This window comes from Malaya genurostris, chromosome 1 (genome assembly GCF_030247185.1).
Source record: "Malaya genurostris strain Urasoe2022 chromosome 1, Malgen_1.1, whole genome shotgun sequence".
In the NCBI taxonomy this organism is placed as follows: domain Eukaryota; kingdom Metazoa; phylum Arthropoda; class Insecta; order Diptera; family Culicidae; genus Malaya; species Malaya genurostris.
In genome coordinates, this window is record NC_080570.1 from 14,082,368 (window position 1) to 14,097,840 (window position 15,473).

At 37.9% G+C, this 15,473-nt stretch overlaps 1 protein-coding gene across 2 annotated transcripts in view; it reads left to right on the top strand.

Annotated features, from left to right (window-relative positions):
* The window catches only part of LOC131432979 (dynein axonemal heavy chain 10), a 163,108-nt gene that overhangs the window by 115,131 nt on the left and 32,504 nt on the right, over window positions 1-15,473 (top strand). For both annotated transcript variants that reach the window (XM_058599673.1, XM_058599681.1), the window contains exon 47: window positions 29-187. In XM_058599673.1, the coding sequence (XP_058455656.1) occupies window positions 29-187 (159 nt within the window). The remainder of the gene's footprint in view (window positions 1-28; window positions 188-15,473) is intronic.

Sequence of the window (15,473 nt, forward strand, 5' to 3'; positions counted from 1 at the left end):
ATTCATTCGTCCGTTCACTCGTTCGCAGGTGGACAAAGTTATACAATTATACGAAACAATGATGACACGTCACTCAACCATGATTGTCGGCCCAACAAGTGGTGGCAAAACGGTTGTAATAAATACGCTGATAAAGGCGCAAACCAATATGGGCCTGCCGACCAAGTGCACCGTGCTGAACCCGAAGGTACGTAACTACACAATTAAGGGAAAAAGCCAGGACGAGTTCAGGATGGGTGCAGGATGCAATCAAGCGTCGATACTCCCCATCTGTGTGAACGTGTGCATGCATGTGTATGTGTGCGTGTCTGTTGGTTATATCAGTGAACCTCTGTTCGGGTTCTGGCGAAAGGAAGGGTGGCAATTTGGTGCAAAATGTCAATATTCAGACTTGACGCTTCGCGCCGTTTGCATGATGCAAAATTTATGAGTTGCATCTGCTTGCATCCTATTCATAGCGAGTGGGGGGTTCGTGGTACGATTGGAAGGAATGAGCTGACGAAGGGGAAAGGGCGATGACGGCAATGGGAACAACAGACAGCTCGGTACTATAATCGTCATCAGCAACAACTGGTGCGCGCTGATGGCAATCTCTCATCGAATCGAACCGAAACGTCACCCGTCCGTCCGTCCGACCGTACGTGCGTCGTTCTCGGCTGGAAATCTTTGTTCGGCTCAGACAAATTTGTCAGCGCTGTCCCGGTTGGATCCTGCTGCTGCCTGCCGGCTTGCTGTTGTTGTTTTTGTCGTTGGTGTAGCTTCTGCATTACCATTATTTGTCGTGCTGTGCGCGTCGTACTCTCCCGGAACACGTACGAGTTGCATCGTTTGGTGTTACCGTTTCTGGTCCCAGCAATACGGGCGGCCGTGATGGCAGATTCAAAATACCTCAAGAATTTTAAAATTTACAGATTAGTCGATTTTGTGTACCACAGAGACTATGATATGCATTTGAAAACAGAAAATTGAGACGTGATTTCAAGTTTAATGAAGTCATTCTTTTGACGCTTAGTTTAATACTATTATACAGGACATTATTTCCCGGAAAATAGAGCATAAGTTCAGGCATTTCATTGTCACCAACCCTGTTCATAAACAAGCTTGAAATAATTAGGTTTTGCACGAACATGCCACTAAGGTTTTTCACCGTCACTGCTAACCTCAATAAAATGAACACATTTTGACAGTTCAGCAGTACTGTTTGTAAACATAGATTTTTTTGTTTGTCTGTTGGCAAATTAGATGAGACTATTTACAGTCCATATCGCCTAAATAGAGTTTTAAAACAATTGTTCACGATTGGATACGGTTTGTTATTGAGATTTATTAAATGAAAGTCACTAGTTGCAAAATGTAAAGATGATTGTTTGAGATGTGTTCTTCGATTTTTGTTTAAGCTTGTTTGTAAACAGTACCGCTAAACTGTCAAGGATGAATTCTTGTTCATTTGTGACGTCACGATAGTATATCTAATTCAAATTACAATAAACACATAAACAAACCACTGATATCTAGTCATTCAGGGGTTTGGTACCTCATGTGTACCGTTTTGTGCTAAAGTGCACATGACTAAATTTGATTTTTACGTTTCGCATTTCTGCTCATCAGTGCGTCAGCAGTTTATGTTGAACTGCTAACGCCACCTAACGGTTCAACATAAATCGCTGAGCAGACGTAAAGTATTTGCTATTTACAAATCACTTGAATTGCACTGAAGTGCCATGTCTATCCTGACGTGCCGAAAGAGCGAAACAAATTGACGGCATACTGGCCGCCAACAGATTGTAGTATCTGTCAAAAATTGTGATATCTGTCAAAATTTATTTATTAGGTTCATTTTTGTGAGGTTATGTCATGTTCGTGCAACTCCTAATAGTCTTCGGTTTGCTGGTATTCACCTTAGTCTTCAAATATCCCCACTGAAAAAAAAGGTGGGTGGGTAATATCACAGACATAACTGGAGGCCGTGAATACGAATAAAACTGACATGCTTCTTCACACTTCCGAATACGAATGCTAATTCTACGTAGAATGTGTGAAACTTACAACTTTTATTGCTTCGCTTCCAGAATTGTAACGGTGCATCTATAATATAGAATGACTTATTGACGACAAACATACTCTATCGTCAGGCCCGTACCCATGATTTCGATTCGGGCAGTCATCGGAATGGAACTCGCACCGATTTCTCAGATATTGCTTGGCCTGTTTTTCGAACTTATATATTCAAATGAAAGATGTTATTATCCCGTATGATATAGAGAATCAACTTTTAGGTCCAAAGTACAGGGTGATCGTATCGATGCAATAAAAACAAAAACTCTTCTCCACTCCAACCTATTTCAATTTCAAAATCTTGTTAGTTGTTTTTTATACTAACTTGGCTTTACCGGTTTTCGGTTTTCAGTTCTGAAAGTAGTGGTCAAAACATTCATTTCTGTCATGCAATTTCTGTCACACATGTCTAAGACCTTCTAAATGAACATTTATAGAGCACAACAGTCCACAAGACTTGTGATGATAGATTTTGAGAGGTGGTCCGAGATAGCTCCTTTACTCTGATTAGTGGAGAACGCGAAACATCCTCTAAATTTGTAGGTTATATTAGTTGATGACTATACAAACATCAATGCACGCTAATACTTGCATTTCTTAATGATTTGTTTTACTCTTGTTGAGACGTAGAGCCGTCATGAACTAGTTTTAAATTTGATCCGTATCTAACGGGGAAACCATTGGAAATAAGACATGCGAATGTATCTATGACTCGAACTCGTAGCTCCTAAGCGAGGAAATGATTTTGCCAAATAAACTACCCTGCATATGAAAACACATAAAAAGACAGCCTAATTCAATTACATTTCTGTTTTGCAGTGGTCCTGCAAAAGAGTTCTATGACAATCCCAGAAAACCGACATAATGATCTTTCCGACCCATTGAGCCTCCTTTGAGGCACTCGTGCCGCTCGGAAGAACTCGTGACTAACTTCAGTCCATTGCCGTGTGATATGATAATGGATCCAACCAAACATGTATTCGAAGTGCGCTTGCGTTCGTAATTTTTGTCCTAAATAAGTACAATGTGCGGGATCCAGCGTCAGGAGATCTTTCTTATCTGTAGAATCTTGTTCAATTATGGCATACTAGCGCACCTTCTCTTTCCGGTCATCCGGTACAGTTTTATGAATTTTTATTGTCAATTATTTGACCCCGTTATCGATCTCCATTCTATGTAGTTGTGACACTGTCAGTGGCAGTCTCGGCCATCACGAATCTCTTCAAACCACCAAACTTTTTACTATTACTGTTTCTGATTTCGGGAGGGGCCAGGGTCCCCTCTGCGTACGTCTACCATACAAGAAAATAATATGAAACAAATAGTTATTTTTTGTAGCTTTAGATGGTAAAGATAAACGTCGCATAATTCTTTGGGAATTTTTGAATGGTTCTAAAAAGAACCGATTTGAGGAAGTTATCGAATGTTTAAAATTGTTAAGTCCTTTTCGTCATCATTTGATTTAATTTTCGAATTCTGGAACTATATTCAATAACTAAATTCGAAATCTGTGACAGGTTCGGAATTCAGTTGCAAAATTCAGGTTCGGAATCCAGCTCAAGAAATCAGGTCATATATTTTTTCATAGAGTTATAGAACTAACAGTTTGGCTGAAAAGTTCGTATCGTTTAATAGAATCACACATTTTTTTGCCAAAATTCGTTTTTATTATTCAACATAATTGCCATCAGAGGCGATACAGCGATTATAGCGATCTTCCAACTTTTCGATACCATTTTTGTAGTACGATTTGTCCTTTGCCTCAAAATAGGCCTCAGTTTCAGCGATTACCTCTTCATTGCTTCTAAATTTTTTACCAGCGAGCGTTCTCTTGAGGTCTGAGAACAGGAAAAAGTCACTGGGGGCCAAATCTGGAGAATACGGTGGATGAGGGAGCAATTCAAAGCCCAATTCGTTCAATTTCAGCATGGTTTCTCGTTGTTGTTTTTGATCGATTGTGAGCTCACGCGGCACCCATTTTGCACAAAGCTTTCTCATATCCAAATATTCGTGAATAATATGTCCAACACATTCCTTTAATATCTTTAGGGTGTCAGCTATCTCGATCAACTTCACTTTATGGTCATTGAAAATCATTTTGTGGATTTTTTTCACGTTTTCATCGGTAACAGCCTCTTTTGGACGTCCACTGCGTTCATCGTCTTCGGTGCTCATATGACCAGTACGAAATTTTGCAAACCACTTACGAATTGTTGCTTCGCCCGGTGCAGAGTCTGGATAACACTTATCAAGCCATTTTTTGGTATCGGCGGCACTTTTTTCATCAAAAAGTAGTGTTTCATCAACACACGAAATCAAATCTAACTCCATAATCAATGTTCCGAATTTAGTTCTAGCATGCAGGTTCTGAATTCTGAAAATGAATTCTGAAACTGAATTCAAGAATAAATTTTTGATGAAGAATTCAATTTCGATTAAGGTTCAAATTCTAACATGTTGTCCAAGAAAACTCATATTCAGAATCTAGTTCGAAAATTCATATCCTGAATTTTGTTCATGAATTCTGAAGTGGAAATCCTAAATTAGAATTCTGGAGTCGAATCCCAAACATAAATTAAGGGCCAAGTAAGGGATAATTTAAATCAAAACCACTTTTTTCGCGATTTTTTACGGAAAAACTGTTTAAGAAAATTTATTCCAACTTTTTGTACATTATAAAGCTTCATTTAAAGAATATTTAGTTAAATTCCCGTATTTTGAAAAATAAGGCGGTAACAGAACATTCTCTAAAAACTCATTTAAGAATCACGTTGCGCGGTGAACACGATAACTCGCAACTTTGGGCAAAAAACGCGATCTTACGCTAAATTTTCCGCTAATTTTGAGGTGAAAAATTACCATAATAGAAAAAGGGAAAAAATTCAAAAACATAGGGAGAAGGCATTTTATACCAAGAAAGTATGTTCCAAGTTTAAAAAGAATCGGTTCAGTAGATTTTGCAGGATCGTGCTCACGGACTTCGAAAAATTGGTTTTCCGGAAAACGCATTTGAATTTCTTTTTCCTAAAAAATGAGCAAAAAAATATGTTTGGTATTAGTTTTGTTCCGATTGATTTGAAATTTTGAGCCCCCTTTTTTGTTTTTTGCTCGTCCAAGTCATCTTTCCGGAGATCGAGTTCAGCTTTTTTTTATTGCTCACTAAACCATTGATGGGGGCGGCAAATCTTTTTTTTTTTGCCCCAGGCGCCAAATTTCCAGTTAATCTGGAACTAAATTTTGGAAATAAGAAAGTGTGAAGTTGAATTCAAAACTTGAAATTAAGGTCTGAGGACATTTCACATATCGAAAAACCCAATTTTCTCGAAATTTAATTGAGAATATTTTGCGAAATTTTCAAAATGATTCATTGAGTTTACCGCTTGTGTTGTATTTTTTTCCGACTGAAGAACTGCTGAAAATTGGAACGCTCGGAATTGCATACCTCTACTCGTTCATCGAATATCTTGGCTTTGAAGACTTGTATCAGAAATCTACCGTGATAAAGTCTAGATAATTTAGTTTAGATGCGATTAGTGCATAAAACATATATAAACATAAAGTTTCAATGCATCCGCCATTTTATTCGCTATAGTTTTCTGGTGGTGTCCGGGAAAAGAAGAGGAGAGGAGAGAAATCAAATCCACTCAACAAGGTTCCTAAACACACAGACGCAAAGGGAATTTAGGGAGTCAGGGAGGAAAATTCAAAATCTATACGCGACCCACTGTCCTCAGAACTTGAGTTCAGAATTAAGGTTCTTTAATCAGTTTTATGATTAAGTTCTAGAATTGAATCCAAAATGCATTTCCCTGCTGCTGCTGATTGAAGGCGACTGCCTACCCCGATGTCCGATACGATCCGAATGAACGTACGACCTGAGCGTTTGAGGCATTATAACACACGGAAGGTTACTGATGTTGGTGAAAGAACCTCGCCACAACGTCCATTTCCGGCTAACGCACTAGAAGAAATGAACGATTTTCGATCAAAGTTTCCCATTTATACTCGTTCACTAGAACATCGGGATCGATACGTGATTGACTACCTCTAAAACCGTCGGCTCGAGTACGAGAAAGACAAGCAAGCGTAATGAGTTTTCTTCATTGTTTCCAAAAGATTGTAAAAAATTAGTTTTTGATTTAATCACCAATTCTTGATCATATTTTTAATGGCAGTTTAGTACCACTTGAGATATTTACGATTAAGTTCTGCCCATTCTTGAACAGGGCGAATTTTGTAGAGGCGACCCATTGTAAAGTAAGAAATATTCACGTCAAAAATTCCAGTGGAAGACGCCGAATGTCCCTCATATTTTTTACGATAAATACAATAATATTTTTCACAGTTGAACGATTGCTTTCAATGTACATCGCTACAATTTCAACCCGCTTTTTGCGTAAATTGATTCATGACTAAAATGGCAAAACCTGACGATTTCATAGTCTGACTGATTTGTCAAAATCGGATGAAGTAAATGGAGTTAATCAACAATTTAAAAAAGTCCTGTATAGATGGCGCACCCTGTATTTTCCTCGTCTCTCTGAGATTCACATCATACGTTGGTGACTGGATAATCAAATATTTATACTTTCAGTATTGTTTCCCTTTAACCCTTCAATTGCGGCCACCGAGAACAAAGTATGTGAAATGCTTCATAAAGACTGTACTCGATGAAAATGCAACACTTTTTATTGTGTATAATTTTTATTCCAAGGGTAAAAATTGATTATATTTTTGGTAAAGGTCAAGCCCAATAAGAGTTATTCAAGAGTTAAAGAAAATTGTTTTGAACAATTCCCGAGCGCTCGACAAACACAAATTTCGTTTGTTACACATCGTACATCAGTTCGTAATGGAGATAGGGTCATCAAACTGATTCTATCCATACCGATTTATCAGCTGTTTTAACGTAACACAACCGCATTGGTTTCCATGGTAGATATTTCTCAACTGAGCACTCGTTGGTCGCAAAATGTCGGTGAAAATAGGTGACACTATTTCTTCGTTTACCGTTGCTTCTGGTGTGCCACAAGGTAGTCTTCATTGGACCTCTTCTGTTCCTGCTTTACATGAACGACGAGCGTGAACCTTTCGTACGCAGACGGCTTTAAACTGTTTTTTTTTTTTTCAAATTGATAACCAAAGTTATACTAAATTGTCATTTGCAACTTCTCTTATAGTCATTCGAAAATAATGTTTGATGTTTGAGCTGAAAGTATAAAAATTATAAGGAAGATAATCCACCAAGTCTGGCATCCCGGATTCGCGAAATCGGTTCCCGTGTGTGTTATCTTCGATCGCTCCCACGGTCACCGTCGTCGTCGTCGTCATCGTCAGCGTAGATGAAATTGAACGAGTTCCTGTTTTTCAACGCCAAACCACGTGATACAATTCCCAAACAATTGTGTTTATAGGTAGTTTATGAATACACTCGGAACCAGCAGCAGCCATGACTAGCTGCAACTGCATCGTTAGGTGTTATAAACAAAATCCGAATAAAAACCGTTTTGAATAAATTGTGACTTCCTGGTCTAGGACTAGGACCCAGGTATGTTGGAAACGATAGCAGCCTCATGTTCTCGTGTCCTCGTTATGCGGGGTGATGCGCATACAATTGGTCCTGATCGGATGTTTCGACCGAAAATTGCTTTCCGCTTAGAACGATTCATCAGATTTGCAATCGGCCTGTGCCAGTTTCGAAGTGTGCCCGTGTTGATGGCTCCGAGGACAGGGTTTCCAAACCAATTGTCATATGTATGAAACCCGGACGAAAAAGTGCAAGTATCAATAGGAGCAAATGAATTGTCGAATCGATGTGAAAGGTCATTAGGCTGGTCCATGTTTAGATTGAAATCTGGAATCTAACTTTCTTAGTTGAATTCAAAAATTATTGCACTTAACGCAAAGTTGTGGAAAGTTTTATTTTAAGCAACTTTGCTGAAGATGCCGCTATCCTAGCTCTTCATTTGATCGAGTTTTTTTCTAACTGTTTTTGCAAGCAGTTTTACAAAAAAATCGTCTACCGATGAGTTTTTTTTTCCATAAATACGTTTATTTCTTAAGGCAGTTTACATAAGTTTTTCTTCGCCGTAGCATCACTTTTACATAATATTCTTATCCTAATTTAATTCTAACATAGTCACAACGTTTTGAATTTATTAAAACATATTCTCTTATAGCTTAAATATCATCTTAGGTAACTCGTCATTAATTATGAAATCTACTCGGAAATATTATTTGAACCAAACGATTAACTTCTATAAATTATAAAATAAGCTGTTATTTTCAGACATTTTGTTGATAATTTCATAAACTGTTTCGAGTTTGTTTGTATCATTACATAATTTTTATTCTAATTTAGCTATTGGTTGAACTCATGGACGCAGCTGGGATCAGAACTAAGTCTTAAAAGGGGCCTTTATTAAATTGAAACTCCAATTTTCTTTATGAAATGATAAATAAGTTTCATGTATGAAAGGTCACGACAAGCAAGAATGTCTCGAACTGGGATATTGGATAGTCTACCTTGGGTACGCAAAGAATTTATTAGTTGAGATCTGACATCACGATACTCCACGCATGTCCAAACGACATGATCAATATCCCGATAACCTTCTCCGCAAGCACAATGATTAGTCTCGGAGAGCCCAATTCGAAGGAGATGTGCATCTAACGTGTAGTGATTGGACATGAGTCTGGACATCACACGAATGAAATCCCTACTCACATCCAGTCCCCCGAACCATGCCTTTGTCGATATTTTCGGAATAATTGAGTGCATCCACCGACCCAGATCATCTCTATCCCAAGATGCTTGCCAGCTGGCAAGTGTTCTTTGGCGAGACGAGCTATAGAATTCGTTGAAAGCAATTGGTCTCTCATAAATTTCACCCTCAATAGCACCACGTTTGGCTAAAATATCGGCTCTTTCATTGCCAGGAATGGAGCAATGAGCCGGGACCCAGACTATAGTGATTAGATAATTATTGTTCAATATGTCGTTCAGGCACTGTTTTATTTTGCCCAGGAAAAACGGTTCAGTCTTGCCAGTCATGTTTGAGCGAATGGCTTCAATTGCACTCAGACTATCTGTGAAGAGGAAATAATGGTTTGGAGATAATGTGACGATTACACTCAAACTATAATGAACTGCTGCTAGCTCTGCTATATAAACAGATTCAGGTTCTTGTAGCCTAAATGAGGCCGAAACATTATTGTTGAACATACCAAACCCTGTCGCTTCTTCAATTCGCGATCCGTCCGTATAAAACATTTTCTCAGAGTCAATATGCCTGAACTTACTTGAAAATATTTTTGGGATTTCCGTCGAGCGTAGATGATCCGGGATTCCACGCACTTCACGCTGCATGGATGTATCAAAAAATAAAGTTGAGTCAGGGACACTTAGGATGCTGACACGGATAGGAATATATCTTGAAGGGTTGATTTCCTGTGACATATGGTTAAAATATACTGTCATAAATTTTGTTTGAGATCGAAGCTCGACTAGTCGTTCGAAATTATTAATTACCATGGGATTCAGCACCTCACATCTTATTAGCAGGCGTGATGAAAGCTCCCAAAATCGATCTTTTAATGGAAGAACTCCCGCCAGAACTTCAAGACTCATTGTATGTGTCGAATGCATGCAGCCTAAGGCAATTCGCAAACAACGGTACTGAATTCGCTCAAGTTTGATAATATGAGAGTTTGCAGCGGAACGAAAACAAACGCATCCATATTCCATCACTGAAAGTATCGTTGTTTGATACAATTTTATTAGATCTTGCGGATGAGAACCCCACCAAGATCCTGTTATTGTTCGAAGAAAATTTACTCTTTGTTGGCATTTCGTTATCAGATACCTAATGTGTCCTCCCCACGTGCATTTGGAATCGAACCACACCCCGAGGTATTTAAAAGTTAAAACCTGTTGGATCATTCTTCCCATCATATGGAGCTGAAGCTGCGCGGGATCATGCTTTCTTGAAAAGACGACTAACTCTGTTTTCTCCGCAGAGAATTCGATACCAAGATGAACAGCCCAAACGGACAAGTTATCTAAGGTATCTTGCAATGGTTTATGCAGATCAATAGCTTTGGGCCCAGTAACTGAAACCACGCCATCATCTGCCAATTGTCTTAGTGTACATGGGGTTACTAGACAGCTGTCAATGTCATTCACGTAAAAATTATAGAGGAGCGGACTGAGGCATGAGCCTTGCAGGAGACCCATGTAGCTAATTCTGAATGTTGCCAAATCGCCATGTGAAAAATACATGCACTTCTCTGACAAAAGGTTGTGCAAATAATTATTTATAACCGCTGGAAGTCCATGTTGGTGGAGCTTGTCTGAAAGAACATCAATGGAAACTGAATCAAATGCTCCTTTAATGTCTAAAAATACAGATGCCATTTGTTGCTTTTGAGCGAAGGCAATTTGGATGTCAGACGAAAGTAATGCAAGGCAATCATTCGTCCCTTTATTTCTACGGAAGCCAAACTGAGTATCTGACAACAAACCGTTCGTCTCGACCCAAGTGTCGAGACGTCGTAGAATAATTTTTTCGAACAATTTTCTGATGCAGGACAACATCGCAATGGGTCTATATGAGTTGTGATTGGAAGCTGGTTTCCCCGGCTTTTGAATGGCGATAACTTTCACTTGTCTCCAGTCAGGTGGAACAATATTTTGCTCAAGAAACTTGTTGAACAATTCCAACAAACGTCTTTTTGCGAGGTCGGGCAGATTCTTCACCAAGTTGAATTTAATTCTGTCCAACCCAGGGGCGTTATTGTTACAAGACAAGAGTGCTATAGAAAATTCCATCATTGAAAATGGGTTATTAATAAAACCATTATTTGGAGGAGATTCCCGTATAATGCTTTGCGTAGGAACAGAATCTGGGCAAACTTTCCTAGCAAAGTCAAATATCCATCGGTTCGAGTATTCATCACTCTCATTGCCCACGTTACGATTCCTCATTCGTCTGGCCGTATTCCAAAGAGTGCTCATTGAGGTTTCTCTTGACAAACCTTCGACAAAATGTCTCCAATAGCTACATTTTTTGGCTCGAAGTATGCTCTTGTACTTGGTTTCTAAAACCATAAGTTTTTCAAAATTCCTCCTCCCCGTTTTAGAAACGTCTTGCAAGCATTTTGTTTTGCGAGTTTAGCCTCTGAGCACTCATTGTCCCACCAGGGGTTGGGAGGCCTTCTGTTAGTCGTTGGCCCAGGAAAGCGTTTAGTTTGGGATTGTTCTGCGGCCTCCAGAATCGAACAAACGAGGAAGTCATATTCTTCAAGTGGAGGGAGCTCTTCCATTGAATTCAAAATACTAGAGATTCTACTTTGGTATTTAATCCAGTCGATATTTTTTGTCAAATCATATGGAATACTAGCTGAATTAGCAATACATTTGTTACAGCTAATTGAGATGATGATTGGTAAATGATCGCTACCGTGTAAATCAGGCAATATTTTCCAGGTGCAATCTAGGTCTACCGATGAGTTGTCAAGCTAATTATTGCGCACAATTTTGCACTACTAATTTTTTTCATATAGGCTACCATTAGAAAGTTATGATTGTCTTTTTTCATTGAAAACTAGCCAACCTTCTACTATTAGCAGATGACGGATCGGATAAAAGGGATCTTCTACGGTTTATGAAGTTTATGAGTTTGAAAGGAAATCTGAGCGGGTGTTATTTTTTTTAACTCATTTAAATTAGTGTTTAAATTGCCTTACAAAAAATTGAAAATGTCGAAAACGCTTAAACGCCAAAACGTAGCAACACATTGTCTACAGTAAAATGTTGGTTTTAAAGCCCTACAAGTGTTTCGAAAACAAATAAAAAAACTACAGCAGAAAATAGATTTTTCGCTTTACAATATGAATCATTTTATTACCAAAAAGACTGATTCAATTAAATTTGAATATAATATTAAATGTGATATAATATTATATTAGGAATATAAGATACAGTGTAATACCATTGTTTCGAGCTCGTATGCCATGGCATTGTTTTTTCCATAAATACGTTTATTTCTTAAAACAATTTACATAAATTTTCATAAACTTTTACAATGGCATTGTACTCAGCAGAAATTTTTGTTAGCTTGACAACCATTCAAATAATCGTTTCTACCTATACTTATATTCGCATGCTTAGTGAAGCCCCAGAAGAAAAGTATCCGGAACTCCAATGAGAAATTCAACCCGGTTGTGAAAATTGAAAATGTTTTTAGGGGTTTTCTGTTATCTTCAGATTCGATTTTGACTTTGTCAAACAATAGTATGAAGCCGATGTCGTCATTGACTCATGGGGAGGCATGCGATAGGAACTTGTGAACATTTAATTGACTCACAACTTTAGAAAACAAAGTCAGTAGCGAAATCATTTGTCGGCCAAATTGTCGATGGTTTTTTTAAAATTCCTCATGAAGAAAAGCACTTTAATATTGCCGTAAGGGACACTCCTCAATTCAAATTGTACTGCAATAAGCATTGACTGCAAATCACGTCCTGCTAGTCAACGCGGCCCGTATGTGTTTAGCGCCCGAAGTAAATCATTACTCGACAGCTGAACTGTTTTGTTGATCATACTTAAAATTCAATATTCGTTATTACGAATTGCCACCCCCGCTTGCCAACCTTACGTTCAGGTAATTGGCTCACGTTCGGCATTCGATATCGGTGAGTAAGCCGTTCGAATGTTCCACTGCCCAAGCAAGGCACAGGTCAAGCGAGGTGAATGAGGTATGACGCACTTGGACTAAAAATGATTTTTTTTATTTTTTGGCGAACCGTGAGAACTGTTTTAAATTGAACGGTGGAAAATTGTGCTTTGAGAAACCAATTTTTTAGCATAACGAAAAATTACCATCACTTCATTTTATTAGCAAATTTAAAAACAGAAAAGATATATTTGAACGAAAAATTGTTCTAAAACGATATTCGAATCAGAAGGCTTAAGTATTTCGTTGATACGCGATTTAATTTCGCTACTCTGGACAATGATGTTTTCGGTTCGAGCAAACGAACAGTGAAGAGATTTTGAACATTGCACCTCTCTAAAGTTCTTAGTCATTCTCATTAAGAATCCTGAGCAGCGGGAAGCTTTATCTAGACCTATATGTTACTTGGATGAATGGTAAGATCTTTAACACTAGTCGATTTCCCTATCCAGGATCTATCCAGAAAGTATTCGATTGAGAATAGCACTTCTTGAGTTGCGGATTATGTAGTAGATCTTAACAGCATAAGCAAACGATAAGAGTGGACCTTTCAGAGCAAAATTGACATCATAGAACAGTAACAATACTAACGGTCCGAGATGGCTTCCATGTGGAATTCCGGAAAAATTTGATGGTCAATTTCAATTTTGAAGTGACGATTCCTGCGGTATGACAAAAAATGTACTAACCGAATCTATGCTTGTCTTATTTATCGGACCGTGATGTCGTGATTGAATAAATCGAAAGCGGAAGAAATATCGGTGTGAATTACATCCGACTGTAAACCGTTAGATACTGCATTGATCACAAAAGACAAAAACGACAGCATATTTGTGCAGGTATCGAGTATAGCTATACGAGTTTAGTTCCACGTGGCATTTCTCAGATCCATTTAATTGTAGGCCAATGAGCGAGCATTTTATCTTACGCTTCTCACGTGCTTTCTGTGCTGATTCCTATTCTTTCTGTTCTTGATTCTAAACTTTTTGTCTTTGCTTCTACATTTTTTTTAACTATTCTTGTATTCGTGCACTTGTTCCTGCTCTTTCTGTGTTTGTTTCTGTTTCTTTACTTCCTGTACTTTCAGCACTTATTATTGTATTTTCTGCTCTTGTTCCTGTATTTTCTATAATTGTTCATGTATCTTTTATGCATATTCCTGTGATTTTTATGAGGTTGTTCCTGTATTTTATGTATCTTCTGCACCTGTTCCAATACTTTCTGTACCTGTTTCAGTACTCTCTGAATATGTTCCTGTTCATACTGCCGTTTCTATGTCTGTTCTTTCAGTACTTGTTCCTATACTCTCTGCATTTGTTTCAGTATTTTTTGCTCTTGTTCATAAACCTTTTGTTCCTGTTCCTGTAATCTCTGTATCTGGCCCTGTATCTTCTATACTTGTGCCTGCACTTTTGTGCAGTAGTTCCGGTACTTTCTGGATTTGATCTTGCACTGAACTGGATGGAGTACAATAACAGGTACAGGTACTTTCTGTACTTGTTCATCTATTATCTCTTCTTGCTCGTGTACTTTCTGTCAGCATTTGTTCCTGTGCTCTCTGTCAAAGCTACCAAATGGAAATCTGTGTTTCAATATAAACAACGTTTTCACCATTTGTGACGCATAAAGTACGTAAAAATCCGTGAAAATCTTGGAGAAACATCTAAAAAATCTGTCAGTTTTCAGAAATAATCATGCAAATCTTAAAAATCTTTGATTTTTTTCTTACATGTGAAAAAATCTGTGGTTTGTACACAATCTGTAGTCTGTGTAGCAAAATGTATAGAAAAATCGCGTAGAATACGTACCGCGTAGAAAAGATCGCGTAACTTCGAAAATCCGCGTAGAAAGCCGAGTAAAAAAACCTTTATTAATTCACTTAGTGGTGTAATGATACCTTTTTCATATTACTTATATTTTGAAAAAAACAAAAGTTTAATTACTTATATTTTGAAAAAAACAAAGTTTTTTTTTCAAATTTGAATAAAATCAAAAACTACAAACAAACAAACAAACTACAAACAGTTATGTCAAGTTAATATAGATTTAAATGTGACAACCCTGCACGCTATACAAAATTGAACAAAGCACGCTGTGTGCTAGGCGGGTACGTTTTTTTTCTTTTTCCGTACCAGCACGTAGCGTTTTTGCATCATTTTGTATGACAGTTTGAAAGTTGTGATACTCATTACCCTATAATTTCAGAACCGGAAGTCGGATCTGGATAAAATTGCACAGTATCTTTTAAGACAATGAAAGCTTCAATTTGAATTATAATTTGTGAAAATCGATTTAACCGTTGCTGAGAAATCGAAGTGGGTTCTGGTTTTGGACCTTTTTGTTCATTATTCCCGGTGCATCCGGAAGCGGAAACCGGGCACTAATAGTCCCACAGTAGATTTATACATCCACAAACTAACAAGATCTGCCAACTAGATGAATTTACCAGTAAGTTTTATGAAAATGTGCACCTCGTTTCGCCATTGCTTGTGAAAAAATACTCATGTCGGTTTCTTACTAATCTCACTGTAATTTCGGAAGTCGGATTTGGATCAACTTTTCGAAGACTTTTTGAAAAATTTCAAGACCTTTCATTTGCATTTTAGTTTGTAAAAATAGGTTGAGAGATTTCCAAGAAAATTGAATGCCCATTTTCTCATAGATTTGCATACATTGCCTTGT